General features: G+C 41.5%; 2 protein-coding genes across 2 annotated transcripts in view; both read right to left on the bottom strand.

The window, feature by feature from the left end:
* Positions 1 to 99: 99 nt before the first annotated feature.
* gnb5b (guanine nucleotide binding protein (G protein), beta 5b) lies at positions 100 to 11,388 on the bottom strand. Its single transcript, XM_035155723.2, has 13 exons — positions 11,233 to 11,388; positions 10,104 to 10,253; positions 8,334 to 8,445; positions 7,151 to 7,287; positions 6,932 to 6,973; positions 5,702 to 5,778; positions 5,339 to 5,471; positions 3,214 to 3,357; positions 2,874 to 2,965; positions 2,484 to 2,532; positions 2,018 to 2,114; positions 1,467 to 1,633; positions 100 to 655 (listed from the first exon to the last, which is right to left on the bottom strand). Exons 2-13 carry the CDS (start codon positions 10,227 to 10,229, stop codon positions 644 to 646), a joined length of 1,188 nt encoding a protein of 395 aa, XP_035011614.1. The 5' UTR covers positions 10,230 to 10,253; positions 11,233 to 11,388; the 3' UTR covers positions 100 to 643.
* An 813-nt stretch (positions 11,389 to 12,201) lies between these two features.
* Positions 12,202 to 27,143, bottom strand: part of myo5aa (myosin VAa) — a 53,179-nt gene continuing 38,237 nt past the window's right edge. The window contains 18 exon segments of the mRNA XM_047339648.1: positions 12,202 to 15,818; positions 16,547 to 16,627; positions 16,765 to 16,939; positions 16,941 to 17,223; positions 17,358 to 17,508; positions 17,603 to 17,692; positions 18,128 to 18,282; positions 18,451 to 18,600; positions 18,697 to 18,790; positions 19,597 to 19,662; positions 20,471 to 20,669; positions 23,382 to 23,438; positions 23,582 to 23,682; positions 25,270 to 25,278; positions 25,830 to 26,057; positions 26,219 to 26,275; positions 26,493 to 26,627; positions 26,819 to 26,932. Coding sequence (XP_047195604.1) covers positions 15,666 to 15,818; positions 16,547 to 16,627; positions 16,765 to 16,939; positions 16,941 to 17,223; positions 17,358 to 17,508; positions 17,603 to 17,692; positions 18,128 to 18,282; positions 18,451 to 18,600; positions 18,697 to 18,790; positions 19,597 to 19,662; positions 20,471 to 20,669; positions 23,382 to 23,438; positions 23,582 to 23,682; positions 25,270 to 25,278; positions 25,830 to 26,057; positions 26,219 to 26,275; positions 26,493 to 26,627; positions 26,819 to 26,932 — 2,298 coding nt within the window. The 3' untranslated portion in view covers positions 12,202 to 15,665.

Genomic DNA, 27,143 nt, shown 5'->3' on the forward strand with positions numbered 1-27,143 from the left:
CTTTATCATTCGTCAGTCTAATTATCTCCAGCGGAAGAAAAAGAGCAAAATATGAGTTAAATCCTGGTCTGGCAACAAGAGGAAAAAAATACAAAAAAATGAGTAATACTTATCTTCTTTATTATTCTCACAAGAAAATTTTCAAGAAATGAACGGCTGAGGTTTGAGTGTTTTTGAAAAAAGAAAAGTAGTAGGATATATTTAATGTTGTCTTCTTTAGGATAATCAGGACAGCAGTAACAACAGTAAAACCAGTATTACAGTATTATTCAGGATAGGTGTGGTTCTCTTGGAGGGCTGACAGGAGTGTGTATAATGTACAGGACAATCAGCAGCTACACTGTGTGTGTGTCTACACAGCAGAGCTGACTTCTACAGCTGGTTTCAGATCTTTACACTGACAATTATCTCCCACTATATTAACAACAACTCTCATAATTAATTATACAGTCATCAAGCTATCAATAACAAAGATTAGACATGTGAACACGAGGAGGTGTTTGTTCAAATGAACAACGACCCTACAGTTATTATAGAGAAACGTATTCTCATTATCTGGGTGTTGATGTCCAGCAGGGATTTGTAGTGTTGGCCGTCACATAACGCTGCTGCTCTTTGCTCCATCACAACCGTCGTACGAACACTAGGCCCAAATCTGCACCAGAGAAATGAGTGAAGACATATTGTGAGTACAGCTGTAATAAGGTTTGTTAAGTAAAAGTCAAACCATTAATATCTCAACATAAACTTTTTAGAGAAGCAACACAGGCTGTAGTAAACCCTGACCAGACAGTTCCTGCTTTTATTATTAACTTAACTTTTAAAAAGACATTTCATAACTCCACACTTGACTTGCATAATTTTGAGAGTTCAGGCTTCATCCCGTCACAGATACGTTGCACAACCTAAGTCAAAAAGTAGAACGGCACATAATGTTCCCTCAAATCAAATCTAGCTGCAACAAATTGCACATTCTCGTAGATATTTTTCTCTGCTTTAATTCTTTAAAACTTAACAAAATGTTGAAAAACGTCTCATCTCATGATGTTGACAAGAAGCGGGTAAAATAAATCCTATATCCACCCCCATCAAATCCCTTCTGTCACATTTCAATAAAATTGGCTCAGCTGATTTTGAGTAATCCTGCTAACAGACCAAACAGAATGGAAGACATAAAATCCTTGGTGGATGTAATACTCGACATATTGATTGAACCAATATAATTGAAATAAAAATGTTGTGTTGTCCAGATCAAGATGTTGTGACATGATTTATGCATGAAAAAAACTGTAATGATTTATTTTTTGTTATATAGCAGAGGAAAGAGGAATACATGTATCATATGTATCCGTATATTGTAAAGATTAATTTATTGTGTCAGTGTCAGGCTTATAGATTGACCAGCAGAAACACATGATCAGCAGCTTAATGGTAACGTCATTCTCTGAGGGGAAACTTGTGCTCACCCGTAAGGTGTTGTCCCACGAGGCCGAGCAGAGGGCCGTGCCGTCAGGCGACAATCTGAGTCTGCTGACACGGTTCTCGTGGCCAAACAGGATGGACACACGAGTTCCCTTCAGAACGTCCCACACATTGATGGTGTAGTCGTTATAACCAGCGAAAAGCAGGCGGCCTGCGGATGAGAGGAAGCGTGAATGAGAGAGTACATGAAACAGGAAGTGGAATATTTGGGAATAAGGGGAATTACAGATGGAATCAGGAAGTAATAACTACAAATTAATCAATAAAAAGTCCAAAAAGAGTTCCTAGAATTCTTAATTTTCCCGGTAGATGCGGATGAATGATTGACTTTATTCAAAACATATCAGTGAATGATCGATCAAACAGATGATATCTAAACAAATTAGTTCATTTTTAAGATAATCAAAGTCACAGAAGCAGCTGAAAGTCTGTTTTCTTTTTCTGTTTAGAAACTTTGTGTGAAATATTTTCAGAGCTGCTCCAGTGAAGTCACATTTATTGAGCACAAATGATCTGAGAACCACGTCTCACTCACCACTCAGGGAGAAGTCCACAGTGGAAGCACCGAATACGATGCTGTCCTTCTGGTAGACAGCGACTTCACGGTCAGCTCGTAGATCATAGAAACGACACTGAGAAACAACAACACACAGGACATGTAGTGGTACTTTGACAAGTCTGTGAAGAGCCTGTAGTCGACATTGGTTTACTGTATATATAATGTAGTGTCGAGGTTTGTATCTAAGAAACATCTGTATCGTATTTCAGATAGGTGTAACACAGCTAGAGGTAACATACCTGTGTAGATAACAGTTTTATTCTTATAAAAATAAATTATAAACTTAGATCCCTGACTTCAACATGACACCAGCAACGATTTAGCCTGAGCCTGGTGAATCACTGTTAGTTTTCATTAGACAGGCAATGAGAATTTCAATTGAACAATCTTGTACAGTTTAAATGTTGATATGACAGATCATCGGTCATATAATGTGACTCACGGTGGCATCGTCAGAAGCAGTAGCAAATGCATCTCCACTGGGGTAGTACCTGAACACACACAATACGAGTACGTGTTACTCCACTGAGCTCTCTATATGAAGGATACTTTAATGATCTGTAGTTAGTTTATCATTTTAACTGTATATAAAATGTACAATTTTGATAAATATTGTTTAAAGTATGAGTTTGTATTCTGCAGAGAGCAATTTATACAAAATACTGAAATATTTGCATGAGCCTAATGCAAAATGCATATCTATCATCTGCATCAACATATCATTATGCATATATGAAAATATGCATACAGAGTATAATCAGGCAAAGACATTTTTTTTTGTTATAAATAAGAATAAGATCAATCATGGCTTTCATGACAGAACTGAACTCACTTTACACAGTTGATGTCGGACTCGTGGGTCTCAAAAGACTGAATGTTCTGTCCAGAGCGCATGTCCCACACGTTGGCCTTCATATCACTGCCCTGATAACACACACACACACACACACACACACACACACACACACACACACACACACACACACACACACACACACACACACACACACACACACACACACAAGAGAAGGGGAATATCGTTGTCTTAAAACCCCAGTTTCTTCTAAATGTCAGTGTTCCATGAGTTTACGGGTTTCCCCATGACCACATGATTTACAAACAGGCAAATATCACACACACAAACACACACTATCTCTCTCTTTCACTCTCACCCCGGACACAAAAGTGTTTCCAGTTTCAGACGGGGCGAGGTCCAGGGACAAGACATCAGCTGTGTGACCATGGAAACTCTGCAGCAGCTGCCCGCTCTCCACATCCCACAAGGCACATGTGCCGTCACCACTGGAGGTCAGCATCTAACACAGACACACATACAAAAACGCATGTAAAACAGATACAAAAAACACACACACAAAACAATCAAACCAAAATGTAACTCTGCAGCTCATTCCACACCAAGGAAAAGACAGAAACACGTTTTTATAACCCAAACACAGAGGTTAGATTTACTGGTGGAGCTGTCGACACCAACCTACAACTTTAAAAGTGGTAAACAAACACTGGCAGCCTCGGTAAACCAGTCCAGTAAAAACCAGAGACGGAAGGGAAATAACCAAGAGATTTGAATATATTCTGCTGGAAACTCTGCAGTGTGTGAGGTTAAAGGGAAAACTAGGTTGACATGGACATGAAGGGCAATGCTGGAGGCTTCTAAACAAAATAGTGAAAAAAGTTGATTAGAAAAAAATACAGTATATATAAATAGTATGAACTATTTTAAGGAAAAAAATAAGGGTTCTGTGTTTAAAAAATATATACTTTTTTATATTTTATTACAAGCACCAACCCAGCACATATCGAATTAATGTTGGTCACTTTCAGGTATTTGTTCTCTGCTTCATGATCTATATTCAGAAAAAGCTCTGAAAACTGTCCAGACAATTGGGTTCGGACATTTTCTGTATACGATGCACACAGTGGAATCAAAAGGTCAGCACCTAACGCACAAGACTCGCTGTGCATCATGAATCCACCAACACGCACACAAAATGCCAAAATGTCAGTGCTTCCCCTGATGAAAACAGATTATGAGCACTTAGAGACACATGCAGGCATCAGAGGTCCCTGCTGGCTGCTGGATTAGAGAGCTCCTGCTGGACGACCTCAGGCACCAACACACACCACATCCTGCCGCACTGAGAGCCAGCTGCACTTTCAACATGAATGCAATTATCAGTAACCCTTTAATCTAAACCTAACTTAAAACTTGCCCTGACTTCAACCTAAACCTAACCTCAACTAAATCTTACCTTCCAACATGTCTTCATCTTTAAATGTAATGATTTGTGTTATGTGGACTTGCTTTTTGTCCTTATAATGTGACTGTGTTAACAGATTTAGGTCCCCATGAGTAATATCTGTACCACACACACACACACACACACACACGCACACACACACACACACACACACACACACACACACACACACACACACACACACACACACACACACACACAGACACACACAGACACACACACACCTCTCCTGTTAGCAGACTTTGAGGCTTGTATCAAATGTGGAGTCTTTTATAAACTCATGCCGTACAATGAATAGTAAACAGCTCCCCACGTGGTCCAGAGCTTTGTGCTCGGAGCTCTATTCTGATGGTATAAAGGCTGTAAGCGTGACAGGGTGCTCGTGTGCATGCTTGTGTCTTTGTGTGTGACATGCAGAGTGCGAGTGTGACAGATAAAAACAGAGAAAACCATGAGTGTGTCTTTGTGTTAAATGTTCTGCCCTCAGGTCTCCTCTCTTTCCCTGATAAAAGCTCACTCAGTGTCTATTAATACACAGGGCATAGAGGACCACCTCCCCCGCCCCTCGGCCCCCTCCTCACCCCTGCCATCCATCTCCCTTCTCCTCCTCCTTCCTGTCCTCTACTTACCTCTCACCCCAGTGTGCTCCTCTGCCTTATTAGAGTCCAGAGCGGAGTCAAATATTAAAGTTACATGTGTCAGGCTGTATCTGCCATGTTCACCTTTTCATTCTGACCCACACCTGCCTTCTTTGCTTTGGGGGGTCTCAGGCACAGTCAGAAACAGAAACAACAACAACAACAACAACAACAACAACAACAACAACAACAACAACAACAACCACAACCACAACAACCACAACAACAACAACAACAAGAAAACTTCTAGTGGCTGAAACTTTAGACGCACAGGAGAGTGCACATTGAGTTACTCTTGTGATAAATGACGTAAAAACTACTTCACCGAGTTCCATGACATTTTGTGGAGGGGGGGGGGACATGACATCACTGGTGCCTACCTGCATGTCGGAGCTGGTGAAGGCGCAGCCTGATACGTAGTTGGTGTGCATGGCGACCGACTTCTTCTTCGCAGCTAAGTTCTCATTTTTGTCCATTGACAGCGGGATGACCGAGCACTTGTTATCCAGTCCACTTTTGGAGGAATATTCAAAATATCAATATCATCTGATTCAATGCCGTTGAGCAATTTAAGATGAACAGTATTGAAAAAGAAAAGTCAACCATTTATATCACTGATGTAACTGTTACACTACATGAGAGGAGATTATCTCTATAAAATGTATAAGTGAAACTTTTCCAAATATGTTATTTTACTTTATGAGTGATGTTTGATTATAGGAACGATGAACTTTTGTACTCACCCACACGCCACAGCACAACCTGAGGGAGCATAAGCACACGCCAGTACCCACGTACACGGCAGGGTCACCCCATGCTCCTGCAACACACACATCACATAAACACACACACACACACAGACAGACACACACACACACACACACACACACACACACACACACACACACACACACACACACACACACACACACACACACACACACACATACAAATGCATGGGAAAAAAGAGGAAAAACATGAATGTGGTGTGGTGAACCCGTATATTCTTTTAATAAGCACACACCATCTCATGCTCACACACAGCTGCAGTAAATGTGCTGAGTATTAATAGGGATTATATGTTCAGTGTGGTTATGTCTGCTCTGCCATGAAAGTGCACTCAGACACACACAGTCAGTACAGGGCCCAGATGGAAAGATAATCTGTGAAGGCGTAGTTCCATGTGTGTCTCGCCCTCTCTCAGAGGAACGCAGAAGCAGAGGAGGACTCACACACCTGCTCAACACCAGAACATATGGCGAGGAGAACCGGAGCTTAAAACACATCTCAGCCATATGTAAGAGTGGAGACGCAGGTTGGGTCAAACAGGACTGTGGAAGTAACAGTTCAGCATGTGTATCTTTTCAGGGGTTTTCTTCTTGGGTTGGACATGAAACTTAACCTTTTGATTCATAATGACATGAGTGAGGAATAAACCTGGAATCAAGCTTCTGTGGAGATGCACAGTGAACATAAAACTTAAAGTTGCAGTAAAACATGATCAAATTAAACTGTTAGAGTATTGATAATAATGGATGAATTGCATGTTTTGTTTATAATTCTGATTTCGTATCCCTGTGTAGTAAAGCTCATCTATGTAGTTTGACTGAACCGATGGAGAAATGTGATATGAAGGTGAAATAGTGATATAATATTATCAAATTGTCCAGTTGTATTTTTCTGAAATTAACATTAAAAGAAACATTTTAAAAGGAAAGTATCCATAGTAAAATCCATCACCAGAATATCCTCTAGCTTCTCCACTCATTAGGCGTCGTCATCGAAGTAACACACAACTCCAAGTGTTGTAATCCATGGATTTTTTTGTTCATTTGATGCTTCAACCCAAAAAGTATTTTTCTTCAAAAGAATCTAAAACCTTTTTAACGATCCCCCTTCTCCATTATTACTGAAATGGATTCCCACACACTCTCTCACACATACACCGCAGCACCACACACACATCTACTCACCTTATTAAGAGTGAATGCATCCCACACAATCACTTTTCCATCCTAGATTAGAGAAAGTAAATCAGCATAACATAAAAAGACAATACAACCAATAAACCTTCACACTTTGTAAACACTCTAATGTCTGACATATATATTTGTATATGATAATACTATATCTCTCCTAATATACTGTATGACATGTGTGTATGCGTGTGAAGTGTGTACATGTGTGTGTACCTGTGAGGAGCTGACTAGACGACGTTTGTCTTTGCACCAGTCCATACAGAGCACCTTGTTCCCATGACCCTTCAGGACACGTCTGGTCTTTATGGAGAGAGCACCCAGCACCTCCGTCTTCTCAGCCGCCTGGTGCACTGAGGTAACACACACACACACACACACACACACACACACACACACACACACACACACACACACACACACACACACACACACACACACAGAGGGGAATAACATGACTGTGGTGTTTTTGTGATTTATTATTGCACATAATGACATATTAATTAAGACCAAGCTTCACTCAAGTATAAAACATACGTTTTCTCAGAAAAATCTATTGTCGAATGAGTGTGTTGATATCAAAAGTAATATTTGTTTAATTTAAAAGGATAGTTCCCGAATATTTAAATTTGACTCGAAACCAAATCATTTACACCGTGTTTTTAACCTAAATGTCTCTGATATCTTCCTCCCGGAGCTTGAATGTCTTGAATGACACCACAGCAGCAGTGTGGAGGAGTTTTATGTAGTTTTTTAACCTTTGAAGAGGTCACCATTAGCTTTTGTATTGGATTTGTCTGCAACACTGTTTACCCCGGAGATTCCAAAAGTGTCTTGTGGACTCAAACACTTCACCCACCCCTCCATTGGCATAGTGGTGAGTAGATAATGAGTGAATTCTAATTTCTGGGTGAACTATCCCTTTATCATATCTTCACTCTTCACTCACATAGACACACATGATGAGATGTAAAACTACCACTTAAAGACCTAAACTACAACAAAGAGATATAAAATAACCACAAAGAGACACATAACAATCACACACAGATAAAATAACCACAAAGAGACAAAATAACATCCACATCACCATCATCATCATCAGTAAACAGACAGCTGACTGTACTTCATAATAACTGAGCATTACTATGAGAGCAGCAGTTAAACAGTGGAAACAGTAGGGTGATCACTCTGTTGGGCACCTGTCACACTGTAACGCCACTGTGCTTCTCTAAAAACACACATCAGATCAGTGTGTGTAGTTAGATCAGATCAGTGTGTGTAGTTAGATCAGATCAGTGTGTGTAGTTAGATCAGATCAGTGTGTGTAGTTAGATCAGATCAGTGTGTGTAGTTGGATCAGTGTGTGTATATGTATACTCTGTAGTTGGACACTTACGCTCCACGTCGTTCAGTTTGCCTCGCTCCACCTCCAGCTTCTTCTTCAGACTGTCAGTCTCCCTCTTCAGAGTTGCCAGGGTTTCCCCCTTCAGGAGCCCCTGACAGGCCATCTGTGGAGGAGACCACCACCACCACCACAGCACCGGGGAGAGGAGACCACCACCACCACAGCAGAGACCACCACCACCACAGCACCAAGGAGAGGAGACCACCACCACAGCACCAAGGAGAGGAGACCACCACCACCACAGCAGAGACCACCACCACCACAGCACCGAGGAGAGGAGACCACCACCACAGCACCGAGGAGAGGAGACCACCACCACAGCACCGAGGAGAGGAGACCACCACCACAGCACCGAGGAGAGGAGACCCCCACCACAGCACCGAGCAGTGAGGAGGAGACACGGTTAGAGGAGGAGGAGCAGGAGGTGGTTTGTTGTTAAAGGTTTGTTCACATTTGTCCTCGAGCGTGACTCTGATGCTGCCACATCGCGGGTGATGAGGAGCGAGCGGAGCCGCTGTGCTGTCAGCACCCCCCCACACACCCACTCTCACTCACACACTGACACATGGGCAGTGGAGCGGAGATGGGACCGTGTCAGTCTCTTGTCTGAGTGTCCTCCCCCACACTGACTGTGCTCACTTTACACTTTAAACACCAGCACTCATCACAAGTTGTTACTGAACAGCACTGCAGTTTACATAGTGTTTGTTTGAACACTGGACATATTCTATTCATATGGAATACTAACCTAAAACAATAGAAACCTAAACGCTCATGTAAATCATAACCATCCTGTTTACTGAGCTGGAAACATATGTCCTGTGCCAAATAATAAACATTTATTCAAGGGCATTATTTGTAAACAGCAAGAGAGTGCATTTAATTTATTGTTGTGGTTTATTTTATTTATGTTTTATCCATCAAGGATATTTTCATATTTTTAATTCTAATTGAAATGTCAGACTGAATATTCTTTAGAATTAATTGCATTGCTCTTTGATAGGGTGAACTTGCATTATTATTATTATTATTATTATTATTAGTAAGTATTCGTATTTGTATTATTAATGCAGCTACGTAGCCAAAAGAGTTGAGCATCAATCAAGCATGTTGGGATAATTTCATCAGCTAAACCACAGTAGCATTTCATTTGTTTAAACAAAACAAAATGTTTAAATACAATATCTGATATAATGACTGAATCTAAAAGGCAACATGACAGTGACTGGATATGTTGTAAAACTTCATGTGCTCCAATAAGAGCTTCTCATTTCTTTCAATAAAGGTTCCAGTGTTTTTCTCAGGCCCACTTCAACTCTCCATTATTTATGAATCCAGTCACTCTTCATCTTATGATGTCAAAGTGTTGTTGCTGTTTGCTGGGGTCGCTCACACTGAACACTCTGCACTGAGGTGTCAGCTGAGCTGATGACAAGCAGCCACAGATTAGGACCAGTCCCACTGTCATGCACCTCTCTATCTATTCTGTGTGCTCATGACTTCCTGTGTGTGTGTGTGTGTGTGTGTGTGTGTGTGTGTGTGTGTGTGTGTTTCAAGATAAATGAACACAGCTGCGTGTCAGTATGTGCTGCTGCTCCAAAGAGATGTTGTACAAAGTGTAAGTGTGATCCTGTTCAAACTGAGACTCTGTATCATCAGCTGGTGTGAGACTACAGCTCACTGCTGGGACTCCTCAGATCAACACTATTTCTATGCACATGTTCAGCTGTTTAGTGGCGAGAAACTGAAACCATTACTCACCACTTCCACACAGAAGGAGCAGTAGTTGATGGCCTCAGTCTTGATGTAGATGTTCATCAGAGGACTGTTTTTCCCGCAGCTGTCGCAGGGGCCAAAGGTGATGGCCACGAACGTCTGGTCACACATGGCTGCAGGTGTTCACCAACACAACTGGAGTGCAATACACAAACACACAGAAATCAATTAAATCTGCCCGACAACAGGTCAGAGACATCTTTGTCTTGATTGGGGCTCTTTTGACAACACAAAGACAAAAATAAAGTGTGGGATGTTGGGGAGAGGGGAGACGATGAAGGAGACGATGAAGGAGACGAGAATATGCCTACATTAATATGAGACGTGTGTGTGTGTGTGTGTGTGTATGTGTATGTGTGTGCGTGCGTGCGTGCGTGTGTGCATGCGTGTGTGTGTGGTCTCGGAGTTAAGCAGTCAGTAATCTACTCCAGCCTGATCCTTCTCTTGAGCTCCAGAGGACAGAAGTGCAACACAGCTATTCTGGGAACTGGGAACACACGGTGATGATGAACACTTTGCACATTCCCACTGACACCAGTCGTTTACCACACAAACCATCACCACTGTATATGTGGATATTTGAGCCAATAAATTGTGACTTAGTTGTAAATAATAATCAATATTATTAACAACACACACTGTCATAATACACAGGTACAGTAAGTGTAGCCAACACGTTCTAAAAAAACCTACAACCTGATTAGGACTGAGGTTTATTATTACATTTCTATTCATGTTCTATCCAGTGTGTGGGATGTAGAACAGGATCATGTGATATTATAGGATCATATTAGACATTTGACATAAAAGTGAGAATTCACTGGACTGCTATTAAGCTCACAAACAGACGTGATCCTGATATTATGCTAGTGAACTTATCATGTTCTGTTGAAGCAGTTACTAAAAACTATATCTACAGGTTTTTTAACTAAAATTTTATATTTTACCAAAGTTCATAGACTGTAAACTCTATAGTTACATTTACACAACTTACTAAATAACTCAAACCTACACGTGAACACAAAATACACCAACGTTACTATAGTAAATCCTGCATTCCCTCAAATAGCAGTTAAACAGTAAGGGCTGATAAAAGTTGAAAGATAAATCTTACCTCACAGGAGAACTTTTTTCCCTCTGTATTACAGGTATTTGTTGCTGGAGATCTCAGCGGAGTTTTCCCAGTGAAGAGGATTGTCAGCGAGGGACAGAGAGGGAACTGTAAGCTTCTTAGTGTTTAAGCTGTGACTCTGCTCTGCTTTTACTCCATGCTTCATACATCACTGCTGCATTACCTGCACGGCCTGGAGGGGTTAACACTCCCAGCCTGATCCACTGCTCCTTCTTCATTTAAAATGTAGAAAAAAATCCTTTAGCTGCACGCTGCAATATTAATTTCATTGTTTTATCTCTGAACCAAAAATAATATTTGAGAAATTTGAACTGTGTCCAATTTTTGTAAGTCATTTATTTGCCTTTATTGAAAAAACCCGACAAAATAGTGCAATGGGAGGTATGAGGCCTAGTTTGCTTCTTTTTAACACAGTAACCTAAAATAATGTTAAAAGTTCACAAACTTAGAATAGAATACCATAATACAAACAAAAACAGTATCAATATCAAGATAAACGCACAAAAATATGTGATCCGGATGTGTGTGTTTCAGGAGATGAAGGGGGAAAAAAACAACTTTTAACAACATTTTAGCTACAAATAGATACTTTTTCTTTATGACATTTCCTAAATCTAGAATGGTACCCAGAAGAGCTCATCCCTCCACCAAGGCCAGCCTCCACATTTAACTTCACATTTATTTATTTTTGCACACTCATAAATATCAGTCCCCTACATGCTTTTTTTTCTTCAACAAGATCAATGAAAAATTCTCTATCTCACATTGTTAAAGAAAGTGAAACAAAGTTTGTTCTTCCCTGGTCCAACCCCTCCACAAAATGTCATTTAAATCGGTCGTGTAGCTTTTTAATCCTGCTAACAAACAAACAAACAAACAAACAAACAAGTCAGATTTCCCAAGGTGTTTGACAAGAGCAAAAAGAGAAATAATCTCCCACAGACACTCCGACAGTGCTGAATTCTTTTATTTTACTTTTACACATTTGACAATTTATTCCAAGTTTCTTAGTTTCTAAACGGTGAACACATTCACTACGCACAGCTACCAGAAACTACAAACAGTCCAGTCTGTCGAATGTACACGTGGGTGTAGAGAGGAAACATGTCACACCAGGACCACCAGAGCTGAGGTGATGATGATACATCTTCTGTTTACAACAATATGTGTTTTATTTAAAATGGCACAATCAACGCTAGTGCGGATAAGAACGATGGTCATTTATAATGTCTACGTCATATCATACAACTGACTGTCTCCTGGATGTAAGAACACAGAGTGAAGGAATGACATTTTCTCTTTGTCTGAGAGCCCAAGAGAAGCCCAGGAAGAGCAAGATTCCGCAGCTCTGCTCGACACTACGAAGCGACGAATGGATGAATGTGTTCTTTTTTCGTTTCTCCTGTGAAACTAAGCCAGCCCTCCCATCCTGCGCCATCAATACGTCAGTCCACAGGGACCGGCTGAGTCTGAGGAGGCTGCTGCTGCTGCATCCATGAAACTTACAAGAGTTTGGCTTCTTACGTGTGGCTGACATTAACTTCAAGTTTTAACAAAAACAGCAAGAAAAAAAGATCATGGAGGGAATGTGCAGAGGAAGTTCGAGGGGCCAAAGTTGTGTAAAAGGTTTGTATCATCTATTATTTATCCGCCTTCCTCTGAAATGTTTTAAAAAGGGCGTTTTGACAGCGGCCCATCTGTGACACCAAAAAAAGCACCAACTCAAAACATAAAATTATCATATTTAACAATTTATACTCACTTTACAGTGGAAACAAAACAAATACTGCATCGACAGAAGGAAACAATGCCACAGTGCTGATAACGTGTGTAAGTCATTCATATAGCAAATCAGTCAGATAAGGCTTTTCCAGAATGTGCAGCTGAAATCATGAAACACTTCATTAACATTATTAAAACATTCATGTGGTTAATTCATTCCTTCAGTTACGTCTCTCTCTCTCCCTTCAGGTACTTGTTACACACACCGTCCTGCAAACTACCTATGAACCCGAACCATACAACTAAAGGCAGTCCAATTAAAAACGTTCACACAACAACTTCACATACTAACTTCTCATCATCCCACTTACAGTTTGTTTTCATCTGCGGCTTGTTCCCGAGCCTGAGCGCAGTCTGCGTCATGGCCTTTATTAATGATACTTCTCCTCCAATAAAACGTGTTTATCTCTCAGCACTTGATATTTGATATCTGATATTTTCCATCCTTACTGGGTTTGTTGTTCAGGAGACTAATTTTACAAGTTTTCAAAACTTTAACAAAAAAAAATACAGAGTTCAGTTTTGGTGACAAGTCACGATGGATGTATGTAAACAGCTCAAAAGAAAAAAGAAGCAAAATGTTTCATCCAAGTGAGATTTCAGCGTTAAGGGTCTAAAGTCATCAGGCAAAATAAGGTTCACACGAGGGCAAGAGGCAAAATTTGGTCGAGTGCTAATACTAATGGCACAAAAAGGAAGTGAAGTGAAAAGTGCTTAACAACTTCACTGCCGACAAATGACTGTTTGTGACAACATGGGCAGATCCCCTGACACTCATCCACACCAGCGTTCCTCAAGAGTAAAAGGGTTCATCTCTGGTGGCTGGTAAATCTAAGCTCATGCAGGTTCGACAGCAGCAGCGATGCCTGACACACACCACGATGTAGCCGTACTGACAGAGTGATGGATGTGGCTCCAATCCCACCTTTAGCTTTTGAAAGCAAGTCACAATTATGACTAGGTGTCGGGAACCAAAACCAAACGGACCATATGTTTTGCTTTTAAAAGCCTTCTGGACAGGAAGGCATAGGAGTGGACGGGTCGGAGACGGGAGAGGTATCGGTTCACAAACTGCAGTTAGCATTAGAGTGAGAATACAGCAGAGAAGCTGGAGAAATCTGCTTAGATTTAAACCAACTTCAGTGAAACCGCTTCTCCCCCGTCTGCCCGGTGACACATGGCTTTACCATACAAAGAAAATGACAATACTGGAATAAATAACTAAGCAATAATGATAGTTGAACATTTTCAAAGCTCTGAGTGGAGCTGTGACCAGAGAAGACGTGGAAATGTTCAGACTGTGACACAGCAGTGAGCAGATTGTAATGTTGTGTGTGTAGGTACATGTGTTCCTCTCTGTGAGGCTCATCTCTGGCCACAGCTGTAAACAGGAAATATTGTCGCAGGTTAAACCCTGAGTGGAGTTTAAACCTCGCACCTTCTAAACCTCTGCTCAGTTAAAACCTTGGCTACACTTCATCTGCAGGAAACTACCTCTACGTTAAGCGATCTAACAAACAATGATCTGTGCCGGCCCTCGTTACACTACCCTACATTAAACTACTGACAAGTGCCGACAGCGCAACTAAAACAGTCTTTACAAAGCTGTGGTAAATGATGGTCCCAGTTATATATTCACACTGGACGTATTATCTGCAAAGAGAAAGTTTCTAATCATAAAAAGGGAGGGCGGGGACCGGGGGGTAAATGCAATAAATAAAACACATGATATATATTATTCATATTTATATATATATTTATATATGTATAAATAATATAGTACAAACGATGGGTTCCGTCTTGGCTTGACTGAGAGTAAATTGACAGCGTACAGAACGAAGCCTGGTTCCTGGTTACCTCAACATGGGGCGGAGAGACAGCGCTAACATTAGCACACAACCGACTTTGTACTAAGACCTCACTTTATTGCACAAACCCAACACATCAGGCTAGACGACAAGTTGCCAAGTTAATCCTCGTCATGAGGCCCCAGCACCTCCTCCTCCTCCTCTTCCTCCTCCTAGGCATTGCTCTCATGTGTGGGTGCGCACATTCTCACTGGAGACGATGACAAGAAGAACTATCTTAACTGCTAAAGCTGAAGCACAGAGGGAGGGGGTGTTGGGGGGGACAGGGGGTCGATAAGTCACACCCAGGTGTGGATGGAGAGCGAGCGCTGGAGGCACAGCTGGGGTCCTGTGGCTTCTCTAAGAGGCAGGCGTTTATACAAGCAGTGGACGGATTCTGGTGTTTTACAGCGAATGTGGGTTCTGTGTGCATCTGCACGTGGTTGTCGAATAGAGAAGGTGCACGTATGTGTAGGCGTGCATGTGCATGTTCAGTGGATGTGAGTATTGTACAGATGCATGTTGAAAAGTTGTGGTGTCGGTGGCTTTATGTGTTTTTGCATGTCCAGATTTAGACAGATTTAGACAAGGGATATTTAAGAAAACGGTTATACCACGAGATTTTTCGATACATGTTTTGGACGTAGTTGCTCAAATTGTGTAAATACAAATCTTGATGTTAAAGTGTTTGGAATTATTTATTTCCATTTTATTGGGCCAGTGAGTGTCATGTGAGTTGCAATTCAAACAGCGGCCACTAAGCCACAAACACTGTGGGGCCACGGTTTAGACGCGGGTGAGGAAGCCCAGGTTAAGCGAGCCGGGGATCTGGATGGTTTCCAGGGCGAGGGAGGAAGGGTTGAATGGGAAGGTGACTGGATAGATCATCTTTGTGTCCATCAACAACTGGGGACTCTCACAGCGATCCCGCAAACGAGTCTGGTGGTTAGAAGACCAGAGAAAAAGAGATAGAACGTGTTAGATATGCAGTTAGATGTAATTTGCAGAAAAAAGAACAAGTGTAAAATTTGTTCATCCCATGGACTGTGTATAAAACTGGACAAAAACTCCGGGTCTGGAAAGGGAAGTGCCAGAAACCTGTAATATCTGGAATGACCAACAGGAGTCGACTTCACTGATTTCAATAAGACGCCAGGTTCCACAGAAGACTATGAGAAAATGACCTGAGTTCTCACTTTATTTATAAAGTCAGTAAATATGTTCATGAAGAGTTAATGTTCTTAACCAAGTACGTCTTTCAAAAATTGATAAGAAAGCACCGTATACATTGGGGCGTGGCTACCATGGGACTGACAGCTAGTACTGACCAATAGGTGCAGGTTGATGACGCCAGCCAAAATAGCAGTTCACAAACCAATGGGTGACATCATGATAAGTTATGTTGCTCTCAGGCCTTTCACTGTGAACCTGAGTCAGGTGTCAGTGTGTTTGTGAATACTTTTTATAAAACCACCAATGTCAGGAAAATCTTACTGGTCAAGTCAGATAATACATCAAAATGAACATCATATCTTCTCTCATTACATGATAACGCAGTTACAACTGATTTGAAATGTGTGCTGCTTTCCAACAAATGGAAATTAGTTCATTGCTGCCTTTCACACAACGAGCAAACACTTAGCCAAAATGGAATGTCAATAAATTACCTGTATTGTTCGTATGAATGAGACAGACACTCTCTCCTCAAACTCATTAACTGGAGTGTAGAGGTTCAGGACCTTCACAATCTGAAAGAAAAGTAACACAAAAAAGTTACCAAACATTAAACACATGACCCTCAGGTTCACACTAACATAAAGTGGTTTAGAAAGATTTACATTATTTGAAACATGAACGTGTTGTAGTAAATTTCAGGGTGTTGTACCTGAGCAGTGGTGAGGGCCAGGCACATGGAGCAGATGGCCTCAGCATCCTCGTCCGTCTTCTTCTTAACCTGCAGCAGCTGAGCAGCCTGGATCAGAGGCTCCAGAGTCTCCTTGGCTCCGCACATCATCAGACCTTTGTCTGTGGTGTGGACCGTCTCTGAGCAGCAGCTCCTACCTGATCTGCATGCCCTTGCTCCAGGAGCACATGTCCTTGCGCAGCAGCAGGTTGTTAAGGGTGACTGCTCCGATGATGTAGAACTGCTGCTTCACCACCTGCTTGATCAGCTCGGGATCGGTGCCATGCTGACACATGGTGGAGTGGAAGGCGCTGAGCTGCCGCAGGATGGAGTCCAGGGTGTAGGTGCCCTCATCTGCAATACTGGACGTCCGCTTCCGGAGTCCCGTGGGCTTCACCCCCGAAACGCCCTGGATGGTCTCGTGTTCCAGCATGCCAGAGACTGCAAGGAGCGCACACAAAGAGTAAGGACTTGAATCATGTTAGGAAATAACTAGACAAAAAGAGCAGCGTTTATTCTCATTACTGTCAATACTACATTAACATTAGATTGTCTAAACACACACTGACACAGACCTATCATGGGCTGGAGGATGTTCTCCATGCATTTGATCAGCTGCTGATAGATCTGGATGGCCAGGTCACTGATCACCTGTCTGTATTCCGCCAGGTCGAAGTTGGACAGAGTGTGTTCATTTTGCCTCGATGTGTTGTGCTTCATGAAGGCCTGTGACACAACCAGGGTTTTTATTGAGAACAATTATGCCTCAGATCAAAACAATCAATGTCTCATTACAATAGTCTGTTGATGTTGTTCTCACCTCATCTCCACTGTATTGTTTCAGACAGTGCAGGAAGCGACAGGTGTTGGACAACCAGAAAGAGACCGTCTCAAAGTCATCTCCTCGTTTCTGACAGGAAGAGGAAGGAGAAAGTCGTCAGTGAATCTGCTGCTGATCATTTGACTGTAACTCAAGCAGACCCTCTGCAACTCAAAACATCCTGCATCATCATCATCATCATCATCATCATCATCATCATCATCATCATCATCATCATCATCATCATCATCATCATTTCTGGCCATGAAAAGAAAACACGACACAACTGACTGCTACCACTCAGTTTGTGCAGTTTTTTTTATCAAGACTTTGCATTGACGTTCATTCATTTTAAACAGCCTAACTAAAACTTTATCTCTAACCTTAACAATGACCAAATCATGACTAAACCATCTTACACTCACTTTAACCAGGACCTCAGAAATTAGGATTTGCTTCATAAGGACCAGGCTTTGGTCCCCATACACACTGACACACACACTGACACACAGACACACACAGTACCTTGAGTATCTTCTTAATACTGTTGATGGTTGACGTGAGCAGAGTGCGGACCTTCTGGTCATCATTGACATAGTCAGCATGTCTCAGACACATGAACAGGACGTAGGCGGGTAGACCTGGGATCAGATTCACGGCCACACCACGAGGCTTCAGTTCTGAAGAGACAGAGGAGGATAAGAGATTACTCACATTACTCAAACTCATGAATCATGGAGGCACACTAAGGTCTTTGTCTAGTACCTCTTCTTAAAGCTTTTTTTACTTTAATTGATTTAATTTAACTTTTAAAAAAAAAAATCACTTTTCTTATCCTCATTTCTTACCCAGGATGAGGTTCTTGACCAGCTTGAGCTCATCTTCCTTCTTGTACTCCAGCATCCCCTGGAAGTCTTTCTCCCTGCGAGGAATGTTGACAGGGTGGATCGGCTCGTCCACCATCTGTCCTGGAGACGTCTGGCCCTCAGTTTGACCGGCTGGGAGACATGCACGAGACACAAGACAGCAGTCAGGTCATTAACTCAAACACACAAACTCCTGCGTTTATTGTGTAATGATGCTTTGGCCCGTACCTCCCATCTCTCCAATCCTCTTGGAGTAAACCTTCAGCTGCTTCTTTAGCTTGCGGATGGTTCGGTCCTGCTTCTCCAGCTGCTCCATGAGATCCTGAAACAGACAGCATGGAGTGTTGTCATCATGGCGTGATGAAGAGAGGGGAGGAAAACAATAAAAACACAAGAGAAAGAGAGAGGGGGACCCAAAGAATAGTAGGGAGAAGTGGCAAGCTTCCCCTGATTCAGATGCTTCTCACTTTCGCCCTCCAGTGGTTGAAATGAACACCCCAGTGCTTCAGTAAGTAAAGTATGTTTGCTACAGCCACCAAGAACCTGGAGTTTAATTATTGGACATTCTTTTATTTGACTGTGGATATTTAGCCGATGCTGATATTTGGGAGTAACAAATTTCAATACCAATATATTGGTTGATATATATATATATGTATATATGTATACAAATGAAAAACTTTTAAAAATAAACGATGCAAAACTTTATTATAAATAACTATAAATAAAAAGAAAACAAATTTATAGAACTTCAATAAAGAAAATAAACATAATTAAATTGAAAATTTAAACTATATATATATACTGTATATATATACAATAATAAATTCTACATTTTGAGAAAGGAAATGAGACGTGTCCAAAGGAAATAAGCAGACAGAGGAGTGTGTAGGGGATTTTAAATCAAGTTGAAAGGTGCTGTGCTGATTGTTGTTTTCAGAGGAAGAGAAGCTGCAGGACTCACTGGCTGTTAGGAAAGAGAAAAACGTGCAGAGCTGCTCCACTGTGAGTTAGAGGACACTGCTGTAGAGTTAGAGCGACGCTTAAGAGATAATTCCCTCAAAACACACAACCCGAGTTAGTTCTAACACACATGCAGACACACACACACACGCTGTCTCTACATACAACCATCCGTCGTAAAATGATGACTCGAGCCTCTCTGGATGCTGTGGGGTCGTCGGCCATGAGTTCCTGTCAGGTGACACCATCCACACAGATGAGTGTGTGTGACACAGCCCTGCACTGGCTGCTTTGGTAGTGATCAAACGCACTCTTCATAAACGTGTACACTGTATGTAATATGGGGAAATACCCGTCTGGGAATGAGTGATGTGGAAAAGTCAAATTAGCTTTATCTGTGTTTAGCATTTTGTGTGTGACTGTGCTGTTGGTGTGATTCTTTGCCAGAAATGCTGTTCTTCTTATAACAATAATCCTGCAATATCTGCACGGTCCAGATCCCCAAAACTTCATGTCAAGAGAAACAATGATGTGGTGTCGTCAGTGTCAAATCACTGTCCTGACTGACGATGCTACTTAATCTAAATAATATTTGGATCCGTCTTACTTTGTTAGTTGATGACTTTTCACTCTGCTGAACATCTCATCACAAACAACAAGGTGTCACAATGCAACAAGCATCTGTGTCTTCACTGTAATGCTAAGACAATAAGATTATTACCTTTCAATGAGCCAAACACAACATAAAAGACCTCTAATAATCAAGATTTGTGATCCACAGATTTGGCTTCCCAACTACTGTGTTACCCCCTGAGGGTAAGTATGTATATTATAACTTCAAATCCAGGTATGAAAGCATCTTGTTTCTCCAAGTCTCATCTGATTTCTTACATGAGACATGAGGTCTCACTTTTGTGTCTCTGACGTTTATATTTGAACATATACTCTGCGCTGAGACTCTTAGTGATGTGCACTTTAAACCAATTGAAGTTACTCCTCCTCAGCCTGGGAGTATCTGTGTGTTTGTGTCGCAGCATACCAGGTTCTCGTTGGTGAGCCGGGTGATTTCGTGCTGCAGACTGGCTTCGATTCGGGCCTCCGGAGGCAGTTGGAGGTTCTGGGCCAAGAGCTGCTGCTGACGATTGTTCTCCTCCTTGACATTCTGCAGCTCGCCGCGCAACGCCTCCACCTCATTATCGTGACCTCTCCGCTGAGTCTGCAGCTGGTGCTCCAGTAACCTGGGAGGTAAGTTTTGGGGTGGAGATGAGACCATGGAGGAGAGAAGAAGAAGAAAGGAGAGGGAGGAGGAGGAGGTCCAGTGTGCAACACACAAAACAAGGAATGAGAAGGTAGATGATGAGAAGGAGGTGGAATGTGGTAAGTGAGAGGATGTAGGGGAAGACAGGAAGAGGATGAGGAGAGGTAGGTTTGAGGTTGAGGATGAGGAGAGGTAGGTATGCACAATGAAGGGAAGAAAGAAGAGGGAATGACAAGAGAGATACATAAGAGAAGAGGGACAAATATTAGCAAACAGTGAGAGAGGAGGAGGATTTCACCACAGTGACGCAGGACAGCAGCATGCTGTGCAGACAGGTCCAGCAGCCCAGAGCGCAGCCTCTCTGATCACTTACTTTATTCTGCGCAGTCTTTAACATTCACACTCTTTAAAAGTTGAACTGATCAGTATAAAACGCACCTCTGAAGATCTTGTGTTATCAAATTTCACACTAATAGAGTTTGTAATAAATCTCTGGGTTTTTACCACTCTATTTGACAGTAAACTGTTAGTGATAAAAAACAACCAATCGGTGGGCAAATCCACTTCATAGCATCCAAAGACCAGAACAACATTCTGTATTATACAAGTATTAACATTGCAAACACTGTTTAAAGCAAGCTGCAGGGAATACTAAGGTACATGATGATATAACATTTAATAGGCTCCTTGTATAAGTAAAACAAGGTTAGTAACAGGATGAAATTCTGCTGCACTATCTTATAAATACAATCTACAAATCTAGATTTTCTGTGTGGATTTTTCTTCTAAATCTGTAAAAAGTTTGGATTAGTCGATAAGACTCTTGAGTTCCAACAATCAAACACATTTTCCAAAAATGGCCAACTGTGCAGCTGGACAAAATAAATAGAAAATATTAAAGGGAAGAGAAACAGCAGTCATCCAAAACATGTCATGCTCAAAGGTCACACTTGTGTTTGAAACACAGCAACACCTGATGGTCTCCTTTAAACCCTGATTAACCAGCCACAGCTCTCCGTCCTCATTCAGCTTATGGAAGTCTGGAGCAGCGGATCTGACCGACACACAACACAAAGCAACGTGAGCAACACAAAGACAAAAATAAAGTGTGGGATGTTGGGAGAGGGGAGACGATGAAGGAAACGAGAATATGCCTACATTAATATGAGACGTGTGTGTGTGTGTGTGTGTGTGTGTGTGTGTGTGTGTGTGTGTGTGTGTGTGTGTGTGTGTGTGTGTGTGTGTGTGTGTGTGTGTGCAGGCCCATCTAAGGTGTAAACTTTCTATGAATCTGTGATGTAAATCTGTAATAACGAAACGAGTTTCTTCTACAACTGATCAATGCATTTAACAACCTTGATACCAACAGATTGTCTAATTGTACCAATGCATGAATCGTGTATTTGTAGTCTGATGTGTATTGCTAGTGTACACTAAGCTGTACTTTATACCAGTGTCACTGAGTCAGTGAGTGAGTTTGTTCATGGTTTTTTTGAGATGATGCCGACTGAACTCGTGTCAGTGTTTGAACAAAAAAAGGTCACAAGCAACAAAAAGAGCAACATGAAAGAAGCAGAGGAATAAATGCAGAGATGCTCAGCACATCGCTTAGGGAAGCTGTGTTGTGTCCGTTAGGGTTGTTTATAAGATTACACAAAAACTACAGAATGGATTTCCTCTAAACTTGGTGGAAGAATGTGGTATTGGTCAGGAAGGAATCCACAAATCTTTGCTGCAGATCCGGAACTCTCTCTTTCTTTAACAATGTGAAGAACATGTTCACTGGACTGTTCTAGAGCCATTCTAGTTATCAAAGAGTTTTTGTTACCTAGGAATAGACACTGTTCACATTGGTCTAATGGTCTGTTGTTAATTACCTGCTGTAGTTATATCAGTAATATGTGTATTAAATGAAATGCCAGGATCATGTGTGTGTGGCAGGTGGCTACAGAAGAAAGTGGATTTAATGGTGGTTAACAGTGCTTCACATCTCTGCTCTGACAAACATAAAAAACACAAATAAACAGTAAGAGAATTATTTCATGCACTGTTCATGCCCAACTAATTCCAAAGATCTGAGACAAGAGGCCTACTACAACTGAATGAAACCTGCTGCACATTCAGTGTGTGAGGATATCACTGTGTGACAAGTTAAACTAGAACCGACAGTTGAATCCCTTTCAGCTCAGTTACCTCCATGCTTTCATGCTCGACATTTTCTAACTACTGCACTGTGATTCCAGAGTTCTGCAACCTTTCCAAAGGCAGATTCAAGCGGCTGAAGCTGGTATCATTGTTCAGAGGTAAACCAGAAACTATTTTGAGTCTGATCCCTCAGTAAGAGACTCTGCCCTTGTCAACGCCGAACTATGCAACAACATGCAAACCTGCAAACTTGACTCAAATGTCAAATACACATTCCTTGACTGCAGTAAAAACCAGTAAACCTTCTATTGAAGCACAAGTGAGACTAAACTGAACTGGAGCTGGAGCTGTTAGACAGTTCTTCATGCCGTTAGGGTAGAAAATTCCACGCAAAGCCCCCCAAGCTTTCATCAGCACTACACTGTGGCATCAGCTGTTTCAGCTTCAGTAATATCATTCATTCTGCAACGTTTCTAAACCCAGTTGAGCGACAGCGTGGCCATGCATGCTCTGTTCCACGGTGCATAGGCCACGTCTCCTCCGTTACCTGAGCCTACTCAGGAGGTCACTGACTTCCAGCGGCTTACGCATGAACCTAGGAGATCTGCACAGGACAGAGAGGGGTTCACAAACACATACACACACGTATACATGCAACACTCAGACACCATATTTACAGTGGGGCCTGGTTAACGGACAAAACACAAGTAAAAAGGAGTCAGAGGTCTACTGGCTGTAATAAAGTACCTGTTGGTGTCCTTGAGGCCAACATAAGCTTGTTTGATTTCATCAGCATCTTTCAGCTTAGACACGTCCACGACATAGACAGACGGCTCTGTCATGGTCTCCTAGAACAAAGACGAGAGAGAGAGAAGTTAGAGGAGACATTAGTTGAAGTTATGACAAGGAAAGAGGAATAAACAAGAAAGAATAACACCACGTTTACAGAGAAACAACGATGCCACAGCTACTTGTGAAGCTGCATCATGAACCACCACCAATCATCATCCTCATCACTTTCATACAGGTTAGGTGTATGAAAGAAGACGAGGGAGTCAGTATATCGCTGTGAGCAGTCAGCATGTGGTGTAAAGGACTCCCTGCCAGCATCAGTGTACCTGCTGGCTACGAGTGTCCTTTCACCCTGACAGTCATGAGCCAGTCAGAGCCTCGGGCTCATACAGTGACAGGCAATCAAATGTCAGCTCAGCGACCGCCGTCTATCTGCAGGGAACATCACAGCGGTCCCTCTTTTTCTAGCTTTCAGGACACAGCTTGTAGAGCAGAGCATCAGCTGATAACTTACAGGTGCTAATAGTTTTGTGTTGCAGTGTCTGAGCAGTGTAGGTAGACGCTGTCTGACAGTTTGATATGAAGTCAAGATCTTCACATGATGTCGTTTAAAATTACTGTCATGTGCTAGTAGAAAATCTTTGAGCGCTTCTATTATGTGGCATCATCAATCTTTGTATCGAGGACTAAACTACCAAAATAAAAATAAAGAAATACGTAAATGTAGAAATACAGAAATATAGGAATCCATGTGTTGAAATAAATATATGAAAAAATACAGAAATAGCCAGTGAACAAATGCAACGAGTCCACAAATGCATTGAAAGGGACAAAGGACGAGACAGTTAAGACAAGTCTGCATGTAACTGCTGATCTGGTGTCAGAGCAACTGATTTGTCTGGATTTCTGTGATTTTGTGTCTTCACCAGGATTAAGGGGCTTGTTGAGTTTGTGTTTCACATTAACCTCTGTTCCGCACACTGATCTGTCGTGGTCCCATTGAAAATTGTTAAAAATGGTAATTCCCATGATTCCCAAGGGGTTTTAAACATTATCATGTGTTCAGATTAAATTCTTTGTGGTTAATACTTTCTCCAAAATGTCTCTTTTTATCAAAGTGAGTTAGTGATTCCTCACAGAGAACAGAAGTTTACCTCTTTTTTTCAGAATATGAAAACAGGAATAAAGTGTCGACAAGGGGAGAGGAGAAAGTTTTTGTTCATTCTATCTTAAGAATGAAATAAATTCATGTTTTTAATTTCATGATACTGACTTTTAAATCTGAACTTTACAGTTGTGGAATCTGTGTCTTCTACTAAACTCTTGTACTTCAGCTAGAACCCACCAGAAACTTTAGTATGTTTGAGTTGATGCCAATGAAAAATGTGAATATTCACCACTAACCAACGAACACAGGATAATTCAGCCACAGATATCTTTTCTTTAGTAGTGGTGGTCAGAGTTGGACTTGTTCCCAAAAGAATCATGAGCAATCTGTACATTGCTCTTTTAGTTAATATATCTAGTTTGGTAATTAAACTGATTCTTTGGATCTGATTTCTTGCCTAACGAGTCTTTATAAACATACACACGTGATGGGAAAGTGTCAGACATTCATGCAGGATGCAGTTTGTCAACTCTACCTTCTCATCCTGGGGGAAAGCATGGATGGAGGAGAGAAGGTGGAGACAGGTGAGTTAGACACAGTGAGGATACAGTGAAAATATTTGCAACACACATTGTGAACAACTTAAATGTGATTTTGGTAAACTGAAGAGCTCTCAGTATCGTTCAAATGTCATAACATGTTTTGTTTGTCATTTGTATCAATGAAGTTAGGAAGTTTCCCTGGACTACATGAACACAACATAACAGTTTTTATTAAATATAACTGTTTTGTCAAAATGCAATAAAACTGATCTTTAGTCCATGAAAGTTTTCAGACTAATTTCTTTATGACTTTTTTTGGATACAGACAAACAGACAAGCAGACTGAGGTGAAACATACACGTGTGAGAAGGTGGCTGTAAACAAGCAGCATGCATTCACTAACATCTAGTGTAAACACACTGGTATGACTCCTTGTGAAAAAACAGTGGCATCATGTAATTTAAGAAGAACCTAAATGTTTGGTTACATGTGGATGATTACAGGCTGAACACTAACATATGATAGGACAAAGGAAATTAAATGCTGTATTTACCTTGTGGTGCATGGCCTCCTTCTGGCTGACCAGCTGTGAGCGAAGGATCAGAACCTCCTCCTTTCGGACATCCAGCTCCTCGCAGGAGGAGTTGAGCTGATCCAGCAGCACCTTGTAAGCAGGGGAGCCCGGGGCCCCGGAGTTTGTAGCAGCATCACCCAGCAGGCTTTGCCTCATCTCAGCAAGATTATGTTTAAGCTTCTTGTTCTCTGACTCCAGCTCCTGGCGCTGAGAGGTGAAAACACTCAGGGTTACAGTCGTCATAAAAGGTGGGAAAATAAGGCGTTCTGAACTTGCCTAGCTTCGGATTAAGCTGAAATCAATGTAGATCAGTTGAACAGCGCATTATTGTTGATGCATTTCTACTTCACCCTGCTCTGACTACTTACCTTGAGCGACTCATACTCCAGCTCTGCCCCTCGAGCCTTTTTAAACTCTACATCATCCTGAAACACAGCAAAAACCACGGTGATGAGTAAACCTGTTGGAGCATATCCTGATAATAATTTATTTTAATTTTAAATCAATTACATCTGATGCTACTATCTTGGTATCACTGCATGTTTACAGTCCTTTACCAAGGGTTCACACACTAGAATGAAATACATGACATTGACAGATATATAATTTGTTAGTAAAGTGAAATATATCGGAGCTCTGTACCCTCGCTCTAGCCCGCTGGAACTGGTCCTCTTTGTTTTCCAGTTCGTTACGCAGCGACTGCTTTTCCTGCTCCAGTTCTGTGAGACGTTTCTGCAGCTTGAGTGTCAGTGAGGTATCTATTCCTCGTGTCACATCCTGCATGACAAGGAAACATCAGGAGAGCATTTGTTCAGTAATAAGTTTTTAAAAACGCCAAAGTTCTGGTCCAAGACAGTGTGATTTACACTGTTTCATTTTAATTTCAGGAACCATTTTGTCACAGTAGAAACCATGTCTCTGTTATTTCCCTCTTATTAAACGTGACTGTATTTCATTCCAACACTTACTTCAGCGGCACGGGAACCTTCTTCCAATTCGGCGTACTCTGAGTTGTAGGTGTACTCTGATTCGTTGCTGCTGTGGGTGGAATCTGTTCTCCTGTGGCCAGGCTTGGAAACGTTCTTCAGATAGAGAGAGAATCAACACTTTAGATCATTTAGAGTAAATTAACTAGCCAGTTCCCTCTGCTGCATTGAATATTACCATCTATTTCCTACTTACATCACGAAAATTTAGGAATATGACATAACGGGACCCACACACAACAACATTTGCTTTGTCGGTGTATTGCCTATTTCAGACTAAGACTTTATTGTCCCTGGGGGGAAATTT

Source organism: Hippoglossus stenolepis, chromosome 1 (genome assembly GCF_022539355.2).
Source record: "Hippoglossus stenolepis isolate QCI-W04-F060 chromosome 1, HSTE1.2, whole genome shotgun sequence".
Taxonomy (NCBI): Eukaryota; Metazoa; Chordata; class Actinopteri; order Pleuronectiformes; family Pleuronectidae; genus Hippoglossus; species Hippoglossus stenolepis.